The sequence below is a fragment of the Eurypyga helias genome, unplaced genomic scaffold (assembly GCF_000690775.1).
Source record: "Eurypyga helias isolate BGI_N326 unplaced genomic scaffold, ASM69077v1 scaffold24263, whole genome shotgun sequence".
NCBI classification, from domain to species: Eukaryota; Metazoa; Chordata; class Aves; order Eurypygiformes; family Eurypygidae; genus Eurypyga; species Eurypyga helias.
In genome coordinates, this window is record NW_010240896.1 from 1 (window position 1) to 13,998 (window position 13,998).

General features: G+C 55.0%; 1 protein-coding gene across 1 annotated transcript in view; it reads left to right on the plus strand.

Moving 5' to 3' along the window:
- Positions 1–134: 134 nt before the first annotated feature.
- The window catches only part of IGHMBP2 (immunoglobulin mu binding protein 2), a gene marked incomplete at its 5' end in the record, with an annotated part of 19,132 nt that continues 5,268 nt past the window's right edge, over positions 135–13,998 (plus strand). The window contains 5 exon segments of the mRNA XM_010148595.1: positions 135–309; positions 8,267–8,449; positions 11,796–11,914; positions 12,664–12,758; positions 13,131–13,254. Of these exon segments, the coding sequence (XP_010146897.1) occupies positions 135–309; positions 8,267–8,449; positions 11,796–11,914; positions 12,664–12,758; positions 13,131–13,254 (696 nt within the window).

Sequence of the window (13,998 nt, forward strand, 5' to 3'; positions counted from 1 at the left end):
AGGTCCCTTCCCACCCAAACAGCTCCATGATTCTATGATACAGTTATTTTACCTCAATCACAGTTAAAGCACGTAGGGTTTGTTTGCTTCTTCTGTGCTTCTCTGCTAAGCTGTGCCCCTTCTCCCTTAACCAGGTGCTTCATCCGACGGCCCCCTGAAGCTGCTTCCAGAAAACCACTTTGACCTCGTGGTGATAGACGAGTGCGCTCAGGCCCTGGAAGCCAGTTGCTGGATCCCTCTGCTGAAGGCTCCGAAGTGCATCCTGGCCGGGGACCACAAACAGCTTCCCCCCACCATCATCTCTCACAAGTAAGAAGCGGTTCCCAGTCCCGGATCCAACTGTTATTTATGCAGCCAAATGCTTCGGAATGCCTCGAGTGTCAGGATGCTTTGCGGGGATTGTTTGGTGGTGTCTCCCGTGGGCTGGGTTTGGTCACGCTGCCAGAATTCCCTCCGGCCTGTGTTCCTGATAGCCACTGCTTCACGCGGCTCCGGCTGGGCAGCTTTTCATATCGCCGGAGGACGTGACCATGGCGAAACGCGCATGGCCGGCTTGGAGCGGCGCCTCTCCTGCGGATGGGTGTCTGCTGGGCACCGGCTCCAGGGCTTGCAAGGGTTCCCAGTTGGCAGACAGGCAGCCTCTGGCCCCGCTCTGGAATTTTGGGGAATTCTCAAAGGTGTGTCCACCTGGGAGTCTCTCATCCGTGCGGGAGCGGAGATGTGGCCTGCAGAAGTTGGGGCATTGGATCGAGTTTTGGAGGAATAACCTCAGGTGGGTTACCTTGGTAGGGCTGCTAAAGCAAACGGCAGCAACAGGAGGTGATTCCGTACCAGATCCTGGCCATCCGCAGTGGGAATACAGCGGGGAGCTGCATGCCTTTGACACTGCTGTGCTCGTTTTGCATCAGGGACTCCAGTCCCAGCTCCAGGATTGCCTTTTGCCCACGTCCCACATTTACTTAGGAGTTATGTGCTCGCAGTGGAGAGGATCCTCTGCAGAACGCGCAGGGCAGACGGGGAGGGCGAGCGCAGCGAGGCAGCAGGAACGGGCAGGAGCTCTCGCCGAACCGTGTTTCGGGGAGATGTGTCACACTGGGAGTGCCAGCCGTGGCTCCGCAGCACCATGGAGGTGTCACCTCGGTAACAGCGTGGGGACCCTCCCGCGGCCCCTGCGCCAGGGGAGGTGCCGCTGGGATAAACAGCGGACAGGGAGCATGACATCGGCAGGTGCTGTCCTGGCTGGTGCTGCTGGGGTGGGTCAGTGTGCTTGGTTCATCCTTCCGGAAGGCCCCGGACACGCGCCCGGCCCCAGGGAGTTCGGTGCGCTGAGCTTGCGGCGTCGGCCTGGGTTTTTCTCCTCGGGAGGGGCACTTACACTCTGCACTGCCGCTGCGTTGCTCCAGATCGTGTGTGTTTTGGCAGACGTTTCCTCCCGAGAGGTGTGATGAGCAGAGATGTTTTTCCGATGCCGCGTGCTTAGCAGCGCTGTGCTTGGATTCTGGGTTTGCTCTCTGTTACGCAGTCATTCTCAGAGTGGTTAGAAAAGTTGTTCAAAAACCAGTTTAGAACAATCCCATCAGCCACTCAGAGGAGGGAAATGGGAAGCAAACAGAAGGCGAACAAAGCAGAGACACAAATTCTGCTTTCACTGACCAGTATTTATATATAAACGTTAAAATATTTGGGTTTAAGCCAGATGATCTGTTTTTCCTGAGGTTTCCTTGCACCTGGCAAGAAGAGCAGCCCAGCTTACCTCCTCCTCACTGGCCGCAGCCTCCACAGGGTGAATCCAGGCTCATCCTCAGTTTAATCCAAGCCTTCTCCTCCCTTTATTAAACTCTGCCGCTGTGCTTCCACATTTGGTTATTTAACGGATTAACGTGGGGCTTGGCCCACCGAGATGCTGCGTCGTCGCACGCACCGCAGTGACTGGAAACCTCGCGATGCCTGCAGCGGGCGTCTTCAGCACGGTTAGTCTGTGGAGCAGATCTGTGGCTAGCGTAAACTGCCTGTGCTTCGCGGGGATGGTCCTGGGGAGCCTTTGGGTGCTTTAAAACATGAATGTGTGCGTGTTTATCTCGCTCCGGGTCTGGGATGACTGAGCCGTCATTGTGCAGAAGCGGAGAAATAGGGCTGACTTCATACACTTCTGCTTCCAAAAAATAATGAGCAAGATAAGTATCTATAATCGCACTTGAATTTTGAGCTGAGGAAATGAGAAATCCAGGGGAGGCAGCGGCTCCCTGCAGGTGGTGAAGAGATGCTGCGTGTGGCGTTAAGGCGCTGTATCATCTCATTTACCGTTGTCGGGTGCACGAATGCTTGTTGCTGTGCAGGGCTTGGCAGGGGATGAGCCCACTCCTCCACTGTCTGGCGGAGGTGTCTAGGCTGGAGGGATGCAAAAAGCCTACGCAGAACCCCTCACCCTTCTTGTCTCGCTGTTTATCTACCATGAGTCGGCAGGCTGTGTCTCGGTGCCGAGGTTTGCCCCCTCTGTAGACTGGGAATAACTGATTTTACCTCCACGCAGAAGCCGAATGGCTGGGCAGGGCTGGGGAGAGGCTGTGCTCAGCTGACGTGTTATTAGCCTACGGTGGGAGGGAGCAGGCAGGGGCTGGTGGGGGGCTGCAGCCTCCCTTCCATTAGTAGGGCATTGCTTTAATGCCGAGTCAGATAACAAAACTATTCCCAGTAGAGGAGAACTCCTTGCTGACGTGCAAGGTACTTTTTAGGTGGATGGAAACGCTCCCCCAACAGTCCCTGTGCTCCCAAGACAGCAGCTGCGTTCTGGGGAGGCAGGCAGGGCTGCCCAGCCCCAGAACAGAGCCTGGAGCCTTATTTTCCCAAGATTAAGGACAAAACATAGTAGAAATGCCAGTGCTGTTACCGTGGGTGATCGGGCCTAATGCTTGGCTGATGTCAGGCTTGGCCCCTCTTCGAAAGGAAGCAGATTGTCTTCAGAAGAGCCCCAGAAACATTACGTCACCTGCCCAGCTGCTTGAATCTGCTCCCTCATGATGAGGATGCCAGCAGCCTTTGCTGGGGCTGCGCTGTGGAGTCAGCAGCAAGAAGCTCCTCAGCAGCAGGACCCCTTTGGTCCAGATCTCCTGGATCTCCTCGTCCTGCTTGAGGAGCTGTGCTTCTCTCTCCCTCGGGTTTGAGTTCATTTGACTTTGCCGTGGGAGGCTGCCACAAGTCTGCATCCCTCCTGCGGGCAGAGGCGATGGTGTCCTCTTTCTCCATCAGGAACAGTTTGGCTTCTTAGAGCCCAAGAATTGGGCTTGTTCAGCCTGGAGAAGGGAAGCTCCAGGGAGACCTCAGAGCCCCTTCCGGTGCCGGGGAGGACTACAAGAAAGCTGGGGGGGACTTTTCCCAAGGGCAGGGAGTGACGTGACCAGGGGTGATGGGTTTAAACGGAAAGAGGCAGATGGAGATGGGACATGAGGAAGGAATTCTTCCCGCAGAGGGTGGGAGCACTGGGACAGGTTCCCAGAGAAGCTGTGGATGCCCCATCCCTGGGAGTGGCCACGGCCCGGCTGGATGAGGCTGGGAGCACCCTGGGCTATGGAAGGTGTCCCTGTCCATAGCAGGGGGGTTGGAACCAGGTGGGCGTTAAGATCCCTTTCACCCCAAACCATTCCATGATTCTATGATCCCGTGTGTATGACCTGCACCAAGTTGTTTGTCCTCGCTGTTCTCACTGCTTTTCTTTAAAAAGAGCCTGTGGATTTTGCATGTTTTCTTTCCGTGTTTCCAGAATCTTCGCTGCACAAAGAACTGATCTTTGCACAGCGAAGGGAGAGCGTGGGTAGAAGCCAGATCTCGTGGCTCTCCAGCCGTGGCAGGGTTAGCAGCTGTGCGGGCAGCTCAGCTCCCGTCTCTTGTGGGGCAGTTCCTTTTGGGTGAGAAACCCTAGCGAAGTTTAAACACGGTGTCACTGTGCCCTTCCTGCAGTTCAGTAGATTTTAAATCAGTCCGCAGAGAGAACGTGGGCCTGGATCAGGAGCGCTGACAGATTTGCGACTCGGCCTGGCTTAGCAGTAAATTACGGTCCGAAGGGGTTGCTGCATTAAACAGAATTATTGCTGAAGGCATCAGCAGGTCCACGCCCCAGGCGCTGCTCAGACCAGACACCAGTCACCAGCTCAGCCTCCCAGCCACTTGCCTTTTGGAAGATGAAGTGCAAGAAGCTGAGCTGATTTCAGCTTACCAGGAGGAATTATGGGCTGTGTCCTCATGCTGCCGCTCTCCAGGCAAGTCTCTGGTTTAGCCTAAAAGGCAAAGCTGCTCCGAAGCTGCTGCCTGTGCCGGCCGGTCTTCTCTCAGTTCCCCAGGCAACTCTGGAAACCTATTAGCTACTGGGAAGCAAATCCCTCAAAGTGTGAGAGTCCGGGAGATCTTCAGCTCCGTAGAAATAAATAATGTAGCCGAGACCTGAGTGTGCTCATGCACTCAGGGAAAAGCCACAGTAGGAACTCGGCCATGGTGGTGCCACAAGAGAAGCTGCACAGGAGGGAACCAGAGAGCACCCAGCTTTCGGTGTTTATGAGTGAGGGCTGTTCGTTTAGCACTGGAAAACTCCAGCTGACACCCTGTTGTGTTAGGCACGTGGTCCCCGTTACGATCGGAACAAGCAGCGTGAAGGGAGAAGGATTGCTCTCTCCATTTCGTCCCACGTCACGCAGGAAACCTGGGGTGGCTTCTAGGGCTGAGCAGGGTGTCTTGAACCCCAGGCTGGTGTTTGTCTGCGAGGCCACCTTTCCCGTCCTTCCCCTCACTGCTGGAGCTTGACATCTGGTTAAGTAAAATCCAGATTGGGTGTTTCCAAGCTTTGCCCGTTGCTGACTGTTGGATGGCTGAGAATGCAGGAAAACAAGTGGAAAAAGCAGCTTTTTGAGCTATTTATGGCTTTACCTTCCATCTCAGCAGGAGCCCTTGGCAGCAGCCCCATGGGTATTGATTGCAGGCGGGTACACTGGTGGGCATTATCTCTGCAGGCAGGAGTGGGAGTGGGTGCCCATCAGGCAGGCACTCGTCTGGAGTCGTCCCCTCCCAGCCGATGTTTGGGAACAGCAAAATTCCCCTCTCCTCTTTCCAGGAGACCAGCGTTTCCCTGGAGTCTGCCGCGCTGTAGGGCAGAGGGCGCTTGGACAGACCGTTTGGGTTTAAACAGCACGGTGCAGAGCGTTTGTCCTGTAGAGACACCTGGGCCGACACGCGCCAGGCTGGTAGAAAGCGAGAAGGAGAAGGGTTTCTTCCTTTCGAGCTCTAGTGCGGTCTGGTGAGATCCCAGCCAGGCCGTGATGGAGAGGATGCGCAGGGAGGTCCGGCCGGGGCAGCTGACCATTGGGCTCGACAGCCTCCGAGTTAAACGCAAAACCTGTGATTGTGATTGATCAGAACAACCTCTTTTGAGGAATGCAGTCGCTTTTCAGCTAAACGCCTTCAGCAGGGATTAGCTCTCTTCCGCACCGACCTGAACCCCGGCCCCGTCCTTAATTGCTGCCCAGTAAAGGCGTTTGCTGCCTCGACCGAGGCACGTGACCCAACGCTCCTCTTCACGGCGCGCGCTGTGCGTAAAGCGGACGCGGGAGAGCACCGCTTTGCGCTTTTCGCGGTCCCTCGGGCTGCGAGACGCGACGCAAAGGCAGATCCCTTCTACCTCCATCTTGTGAGGTCTTTCCAGGGACGTATTTACGGCACCGAGTCACCTGCCATCTCCCCTTCGCATGATGGAACACGGTAAGCTGCTGCCGGGGTGATTCACGCAGCGGGCTCAAACCTCCCGCCTACCTTCCCCTTCTCCTCCATTGATGACAGCAGGCCTGAAGTGGGTGGACTTCTATTTTCGGGGCCTCAGCGAAGGGTCTGAAGTTCGCGGGGATGAATCCGGGCTGACAGAAGGACCGTCTGTTACTACGGTATGCGAAGTCAGTCCCGCTCAAGTGGGAAGCCGCTGTTAAGGAGGGATTCTCCGATGCTTTGCATCCTGCAAACACGATCAGACAGCTTGTGCTCAGCCCGGGGAGCCAGGCCCTGTCTGGTATAACCAACCTCCTTGTTGCCTGCTTTTCCCTCCACGGATCCAGCATTTCTCAGTTACCATCATCAGGTTATTTCCACTTGAGGCTAAGGGGGTTTTGGTGGAGAGGCCGAAGGGTGCTGCTCTTGCCTCCCTTTGGGCCTACCTGGGGTTACCTCAGGATGCGGAGGGCATCCCCCTGCACACCTCGCAGTACATTCACCTTCGTCTTCTCCGTGCTGGGTGTGTTTCTTCTGCAAGGTCTCCCGGCGATGGCAGATGCCGGTCCCCTGCAGTTCCCCCCTTGGCAGCCCGCTCCGAAGCTCACGGATGTCGGCTTCGAGCCTCCTCCCGGGTGTTGGCCCACTCCCAGAGGCATCTCACTGCCAGGACACTTTCTGCTGTCTGACAGGAACATTTCTTTTCCTTGTTTTCATGTTAGTCCTCATTCCATCCTTTTCTGACATCCTAATTAATCTATTTCCACATCAGAGCTTGGGTTATTAATTTGGTTTTACACTCCTCAAATATCCGCAGATATTTATCACACCTCTTGCTCTCAACTAGTTTCTTAGGCACAGGAATATTTTGCAGTCTTGTTTGCAGCCAACGTGGACGTCTCCACCATCCCAACTCCTCGTGCTGGTCCCCCAGGCTCAGTCACTGGCTGATTTGCATGTCAGCTCCCAATGGATTTCCAAGAGCAAGTGTCAGGCCTCGGTTTTCTTTGGTAGCCTCCGCAGCTGGAAGGAACAAGCTTCCCTCCTCCATCGTATTTACAAGGATTTGAAAAAATCCACCATATCCAGAGAAAGGGGGAGTTCTGCAAGCCTTACTCTCTGTTTGGGAAACCCCTTAAACCTGTACTGGGGTAGAAAAGCCCAGAGCACAAAGCACAGGACAGCGATACCTGGCATGTCCATACAGCCTCGGCCTGTTGTAGCCATCCCAGAGCGTGACACGGAGTTTGAGGTGGGAAAAGGCAGAGACATCCTTCTCCAGACTGTGCTGCCCGAATTCGGGGTGTGCAGCGGGGATCAGAGACACACCAGTGTCTCCTTCTCTCTCTTAGGGAGGGAACCAGCTACCCAGAGGATGAGTAGGGAGCAAGAGGGAAGCAGGAAAACCCCAAACGAACCTATCACCACATAAATAATAGAAAGGAACAACTAGAGCAGCTTTTCAACATTTTTGAGAGCCGTGTCTAATAATGTCATGTCCCATAGATATTTCCACACTTTCAAAAACACTTTGGGAAGACAAATTAGGATGTCTGAGAAGAAAGCAGCAGAATAAGCAGCTGCAGCTATAAGTTCATCATAAAACATTTAATTCATTAATTTAATACTAAGGGCTATGTCTGGAGATTTTTCTTAAAACATTTAACACCTCTAAAACTGTATTCACTAAATATGTACATGTTAATTCTTCAATTTTGGCTGAAAAAGGAAAACCAGACAAGCCATCTTCTCAAAACCATAGGGAACTTGCAGTTTTGTCTAAAGTAGTATTATTTGTCTTAGAGTATGTTTAGAAAGCAACAGATTTTTTTAATATTCAAGTTATGCAAACATCAAAAAACCCAATTATCTTAAGAGAGTAATAACATGACTGTGGGCACAGCTCCATCCCCCATGGGAAACCCTTCCCTCTGTCCCCTGGTGATGGCCATTCGTGACACCTACGCGGCAGGCTGGCCCCGCACACCCAGCCCACGGAGGATGTTTCACACCACAGTGGGCACAGAAAAGCCTTGGAAACGCTCGGTTCCACTTGGCTACAGCTGTCACCATTGATGTGTGGCATTTCTTCCAGGAGCTGGAGGAGGAAGCCTTACCTGTGCAGAGCAGCAGGGCCTCATCCTCCCTCACTGGGATCTTTCCCGGTCTCCCTGCCTCCTTCCTGGGAAGGTGCATTCAAGCATACGGCCTTTTCCTGCGTGTGAGGCAAGGTGAAACCAGGGTAGCAGCAAATACTGGCTGCCCTGGGCTTATTTTGGTAATTTTAGCTTTCCTGGCTTTACTTTAGGTACTTTAAAATAGATACTCCTGAGCATCAGGTGCGTGATTCTCTGTCCAACCTCCCACCCCAATTTAATTTCCCGAAGCACTGCAGCTTCACGCCGGTACCTGACAGCCCCTGCGTCCAGTTCCAGCCGGCCTTCAGCCGGCGGAGGGCTGCATCCATACCCGCGGTCGTCGCCTCGCGGCAGGCGTCCGACTCCACTGTGCTCCTCCCTTGCAGGGCTGCTGCCGAGGGCCTTTCGCTCAGCCTGATGGAGCGCCTGATGGAGCGGTACGGGGAGAAGGTTGTGAAGATGCTGACGGTGCAGTACCGAATGCACCAGGCCATCATGCACTGGGCGTCCTCGGAGATGTACGGCGGGCGGCTCACCGCTCACCCGTCGGTGGCCCAGCATTTGCTCAGGTAAGGGACTTGCTCCTCACTGCTGTATGAGCAGAGTTGTCCTTTTCATCCACCACATGCAGGGTTTGTCCCTTCCCTCTGAGGGCGTTTTCCAGTGCCCCGGTAGCATTTCTGTTTCATCCTTTATTTCACTGAGCGTGGAGGTGTCCTTTTTCCTATGTAACAAGAAGTCACATGGAATTGTTTCCTGGTTCCTCCTTTGATAGGGTAAGCAACTACACAAAATATCCTTGTGCTCACTGAGGGTAGGTCCAAGATACCAGCCTTCTGCCGTGGTCCCGCGTGCCCATGGGATTATCCGGGCCAGCGTGTGTCCCAGCATGGCCATCAGAAAGATCAGAAAGCCTGATTCCCATTCCAGCTTGGCTAGTTCCTCTGCCAGGACGGCACCTGCGGCAGGTCTGTGGGCATGGGATCCGTTCCTTGTCTGCAGTGGTTTCCCTTGACCTTGGGAATGTCAAGGAGGTGACTAGTGTTCCATTTCCATCGCAGCTCGGGATGTTGATGTTTCCATCAACAGCCTTGAACGCTTCCAGGGATGAAAAGGGCAGGAATCCGGCAATCCTGGGTGCAGGCACTGGGCCACGTGACCTTTCTGTGGCTGTAGAAGACCAGAAAACGCAGGAGCTCGATAGTGGCCCACAATCTTCTCATGCTCAGGTTGCTGATGCAAATTCCTTTGTGGTATTTGTGAGCATCTTGTGTCTTTTGTTGGCTTCGGCCAAATGATTCACCTAATCCCTTACCTGATCAAGAAATAAGTAAGTTTTATTCTCTGACAGCTCCTTCTTCACTCTCTTACAAGCAGAAGCATCCTAGGGCGGCAGAAGGCCGGCACGTGCCCATGGCGTTCCCAGAAAGCAGCCAAAGCTGAGTATTTCAGTTTCCTGCGGTATCCTTTCGGGAGCAGAGTATTTCCATGGAAGCAAAACCTCCTTCCCAAATCTCCCTTCCTTCTGAAATGGTGGTGAAGCCCATCAGAACCCCCCTCACATCTCCGCAATTCAGCTGGGGAGGCTGCAGGCAGAGCTGCTCACGTTCACAGTTTGTGACTCCTCTGGCAGAAGATGGTTTGAAAAATCACCAGCGGTTTCTGCCGTCGGTTTTTATCTGAGAACAGCATCGGGCTTCTCTTCCCTTGGCACTTCTTTTGGGGATAACGCCCCCTCGCTGATGGGGAATATGGGGAACCCCCCAGATCTGGGAGATGCTTGGGATCCAGAATGACACTGGGTTGTGACGTGCAACTCGCCCAGCTGGGATCACAGAGGAAGCACAGGGTGCTGGGTGCCCCAGGGCCATGCCTGGATGCTCCAGCACTGAGCCTGGATACTCCAGGGCCGTGCCTGGATACTCCAGGGCCATGCCTGGCTTCCCCAGAGCCTTACCTGGAGCCTGGCGCCAGCCTCTGGCTGCAGGGACAGCCTGGTTTGTCGTCACAGACTGAGGATCTCTCCAGGAGCAAACTGCTGTCTGCAGCTGGGCTAGTTGGGAGCGGGTGGGAGAAATGCCCTTCCTCTCCATCCTGACAGGATGGCAAAGCGCTGGGCAGGTTTTCCCGAGGCAACAGCCGATTCTGCTGCAATCTCACTGCCTCAGGAGAGCACGAGTTCTTTCATCTGAAAGATTCACGTAGATAATTGCTCCTCTGAAGTGACAGCCCCAGGGTCGAGGTTTTTCCTGGCACTGAGAGGTGCTGCAGGGGCTTTCCGTGGCCAGCACGGGTAGGCAAAGGATCAGGATTGTCTCCACTTGGCTTTGGCTCAGTGCCTTTTGTCTGCACGGACGTGGACAGCGGTAGGACAGCAAGCAGGGCGGGTAGAAAGGGGCGGGGGAGCCTGTGAGGTTTGATGTTGCAAAGGGAGGGACATAAACCTGTCATGCCCTCCACAGGTGAGGAAACACCAATGGCACCTGGAAACGGCCCCACTCCAGAGACCATGGATAGTAAAGTTGGCTGCTGGTCCTTGGGGTTCTTGGAAGCTGGGAAGGCACTTTGTGCCTCTGTTAGAATCCGGTCGCTGGATGGAGGCAGCCGGTCCCAGCGCCAGGGAAGAGCTTTTCCTTGGGGCTCTGGCTTGCCATGGGACTGAGGAAGCTGCATCCCGAGTTCTTTTGCAGCGTTTTGGCTCCCTGCCGTAGCTGCACTGATCTCCGTACCTCCCAGCCGTGCATTGCAACAGCAGGAGCTTCAGACAGGAGAAAAAGGAGTTTCAGTCGAGAGAAGAGACTTTTGTCACTGCAGTGAGTGATGTCCGTATCCAGGGGAAGCGAGGGCCATAAAAACACAGAGGAACAGGCCGGGAGTCTGGGGAAGGAGAGGCTGCAGCAGGGGTCTTGTCTGGCACTGGGAACTGCCTTTGCCCTCCCTTCCCTGCCAGTCGCTTGGGGAAAATCCTCCTTTTGGGTGGCTCGCCATCTGCCTTGTGGATTTGCAGACTCCGGAGTCACAGCTCTCCATGATCTGTATGTGATGTACGGTAACACGTCGTTGTTCCAGAGCTCTCCTGCCATCTCCAGGCTTTCCGGTCCTGCCCTCCATCACCCATCCTCTTCCCAGGCTATGGATTCAGCCAGCAACTTCCTTGGCTATTGACATATGGTTTAGGAATTATCTTTTTTTAATGCAGCAGGTTTAGCTGTAGAATGATGTGAAACCCCAATTCCTCTGTGGTTCCATGTGCTGCGCTTTCTTCTCTTGCCCGGCAGCACGGCTGCCAAACCTCTCGTAATGCTCCAGGCACTCCTTCTCCCTCTCAACACCGGAAGAACCAGGAAGCAGCTGCCATGCCTCCCTAGGTCTGCACCTCTTCCCTGTGGGAGACCATTTCGGCAAGACACTACCACCCACGGGACATTCCCTGACCTTGGCTGGCGAGAAAGCGCTTGGCGCTGCTAGCCGGCCCCGTGAGAGCAGTAACGGCTTTTCGGCTACGGCTTTCTGGCCTTGCCAGGCTCCCCTGGGCCTCTTGGGACTTGCTGTGGCATTGGATGGGGCCGCTGTCCCGGCGCTGAGCACAGGAAGCCTGGAGCTGGAAGCCGGGGAACCCCCCCGGGGCTGAAGGTCCTGCTCAGTGCCCGCCCTCGGTGACGCGCTCTTAGCGGCAGATGCAGAGGGATCCAGAGCTTGGCGGAGCAGAAGGGGGAACCTCAGTTCTCAGTTCCTGTCGTTCTTCACCACCTCCAGAGCCAGTCTTCGTGCAGATCCCCCATGGGACACTGCTGTCGGTCCCTTGGGAGCAGCATCCAGCTGGTTTTCCTCTGTCCTTGCAGTGTCGTTGGGGGGGGGTGAGCCGCCCTTTGGTGTAATTTCAGTGTTGTTGCCTGTCCCTGATTCCTTGTGCAGGGACCTGCCGGGTGTCACCTCGACCGACGAGACCACCATTCCCTTGTTGCTGATAGACACCGCAGGCTGCGGCCTGTTTGAGCTGGAATTGGAAGAGGAACAGTCTAAAGGGAATCCAGGTACCGTCGTTCAGAAAACTGTGTTGGCCGGAACTGTCTGACGCCCTCAGCCTCCCACGGGCTTGGCCCCTGCACCAGCTGAGCCCTGTCCCAGAGGTGTACCCCCGAGCGGGGAGCAGGGGTGGGTCCCCAGGGAGCCTGGCTTACCAGAGACATCATTTCCTCTGTAAATCCTCAAGCCAAAGGACTCTGAGCAGAGCAGGGTGGCCACTGGGCCACGCTGAGGGTGTGCAGCGTGCTTCTTGGTTTTCATACCTGTGTTTTGCTGCAAAACGGGGTAAAGTCACTCCGGGGTTTAGAAACGCGGGGACTGAGAAAGCGGAGTCAGAAGGAAAGGTGGAGGTTTTTTCAATTGCAGCATAGAGAATGAACTGAATTTTTAGTGAGGCCTCAGGTCTCGCTTTAGAGGGAGGATACTCTATTGCCTGGGTTATCCTTGATCTCCTGGATTAATAGGGAAGGCCAGAGAGAGCCAAGTGCTGTTCAGAAGCTCTCCAGTGAGCTGGTGGCTTGGAAAGGCAAGAAGGAAGCGCTGGGCAGCCCTGGAGCGGGGCCATGCAGCACGCCACCCTCTAGCCAAGCCGGCCAGGCTGGGAATCCTCACCCCCACGTTCCACCCAGGACTTTCCTTAACCTTTCCTTGCCCTTTAGGGGGAGGTGGGCGGATGCCTCCGAGCCACGGCGACGTCCGAGCTGGTGGCAGCGGCCTCTGCCTGTTCCCATCACCGTCCCTTTGCTTTCTGCCCTAGGGGAGGTGCAGCTGGCCGGCCTGCACGTCCAGGGCTTGGTGGAGGCCGGCGTGAAGGCGCGAGACGTGGCTGTCGTAGCCCCCTACAACCTTCAGGTGAGCTGACCCTCTCCTGGCACCTCCTCTCTCCGCACGCATGTGGAGCAGACTCACGGAGCTGGATTCTAGGTGCCTTCAGGAGCAACACCGGGATGTCCTCAGTGGGATGAAGGTGGAAGGCAGCAGAGCCAGACTCCGTAGCCAGCACTTGAGGCCAACTGCCCACACTGATGGAGCTTGAGGCCATGGAGGGAAGAGCCATTAGATGGGTATTTTCCACTTCCAGCCTCTGGAGTTGGCACTTGACCTTCAGGGGATGCGAATGCTCATCCTTAGGGGTTTGAGGAAGGAACTTTACCAAAATGGCACCATTTGAATCCTTTTCACCTCAAGCTTTTCTTTAAAAGAGGCCTGTCATGTGTTTTTCAGGTGGACATGCTAAGAGAGCACCTTTGCCACAGGTACCCAGAACTAGAAGTTAAATCAGTTGACGGTTTCCAGGGAAGGGAGAAGGAGGCGGTGATCCTGTCGCTTGTGAGATCCAACAGGAAAGGTGAGAGCTCGCTGCTGGAGGGTCTTTCCGCGAGGAATGGGAAAGAAATGGGAACCGTGCGACGGCTGGAAGGTCGCTCGTCGTGTTGCCAGTGCTGGGGTTTAAGTGCAGTCCTCACCGTCTCCAGCACTTGCTCTGGAATGAATGTACTGGCCAGAACTTTCCTTTTCAGCCTGTTTTGGTTTTTTAGTGAAGGAATGCATGTGCTCACGGCTGCAGGAGAAGGCTCCTGTGCCAGGCAGCAGGTTAAAAGGGCACCAGGACTGCTTAGTTTGAAGGTTTCCTGACTGCTGAGGCCTCCAAAATTATTTAAATCAGGGCCCTAAGGCTGGCACATGTCACGTTAGCACCACTTTTACTGGAGTGCTGAGCACTTGCCATAAGGCTGAAAGCTCAGGGGGCTTATTTCTTGGGTCTGGAGCCTATTTTTGGTCACTTCCCTGAAGAAAGCCAGCAGGAGCTGGCATTACAAGTCAGGCACAGAAAATCCTTCTTTGGGGAGCACAATCTAGAGCGGAAAATCAAATTCTTTCCTGTCAGCAGCTGCAGCAAAAGGCAACAGCTGGAAAAAGGCTGCTGCCCTGGAGCTGTGAGGCTCCGTCGGTGGAGCCATTGGGCCGTGCCGAAGGGTTTTGCGGCAGGCAGCTGGAGCAGAGGGCCGGAGTGGGACTGCTCCCTGAACCACCTCTCCCCGGCCCATGGATCACTGCCCCTTTCAAGCCCGCGCTGTCTCTGCTGCCGACG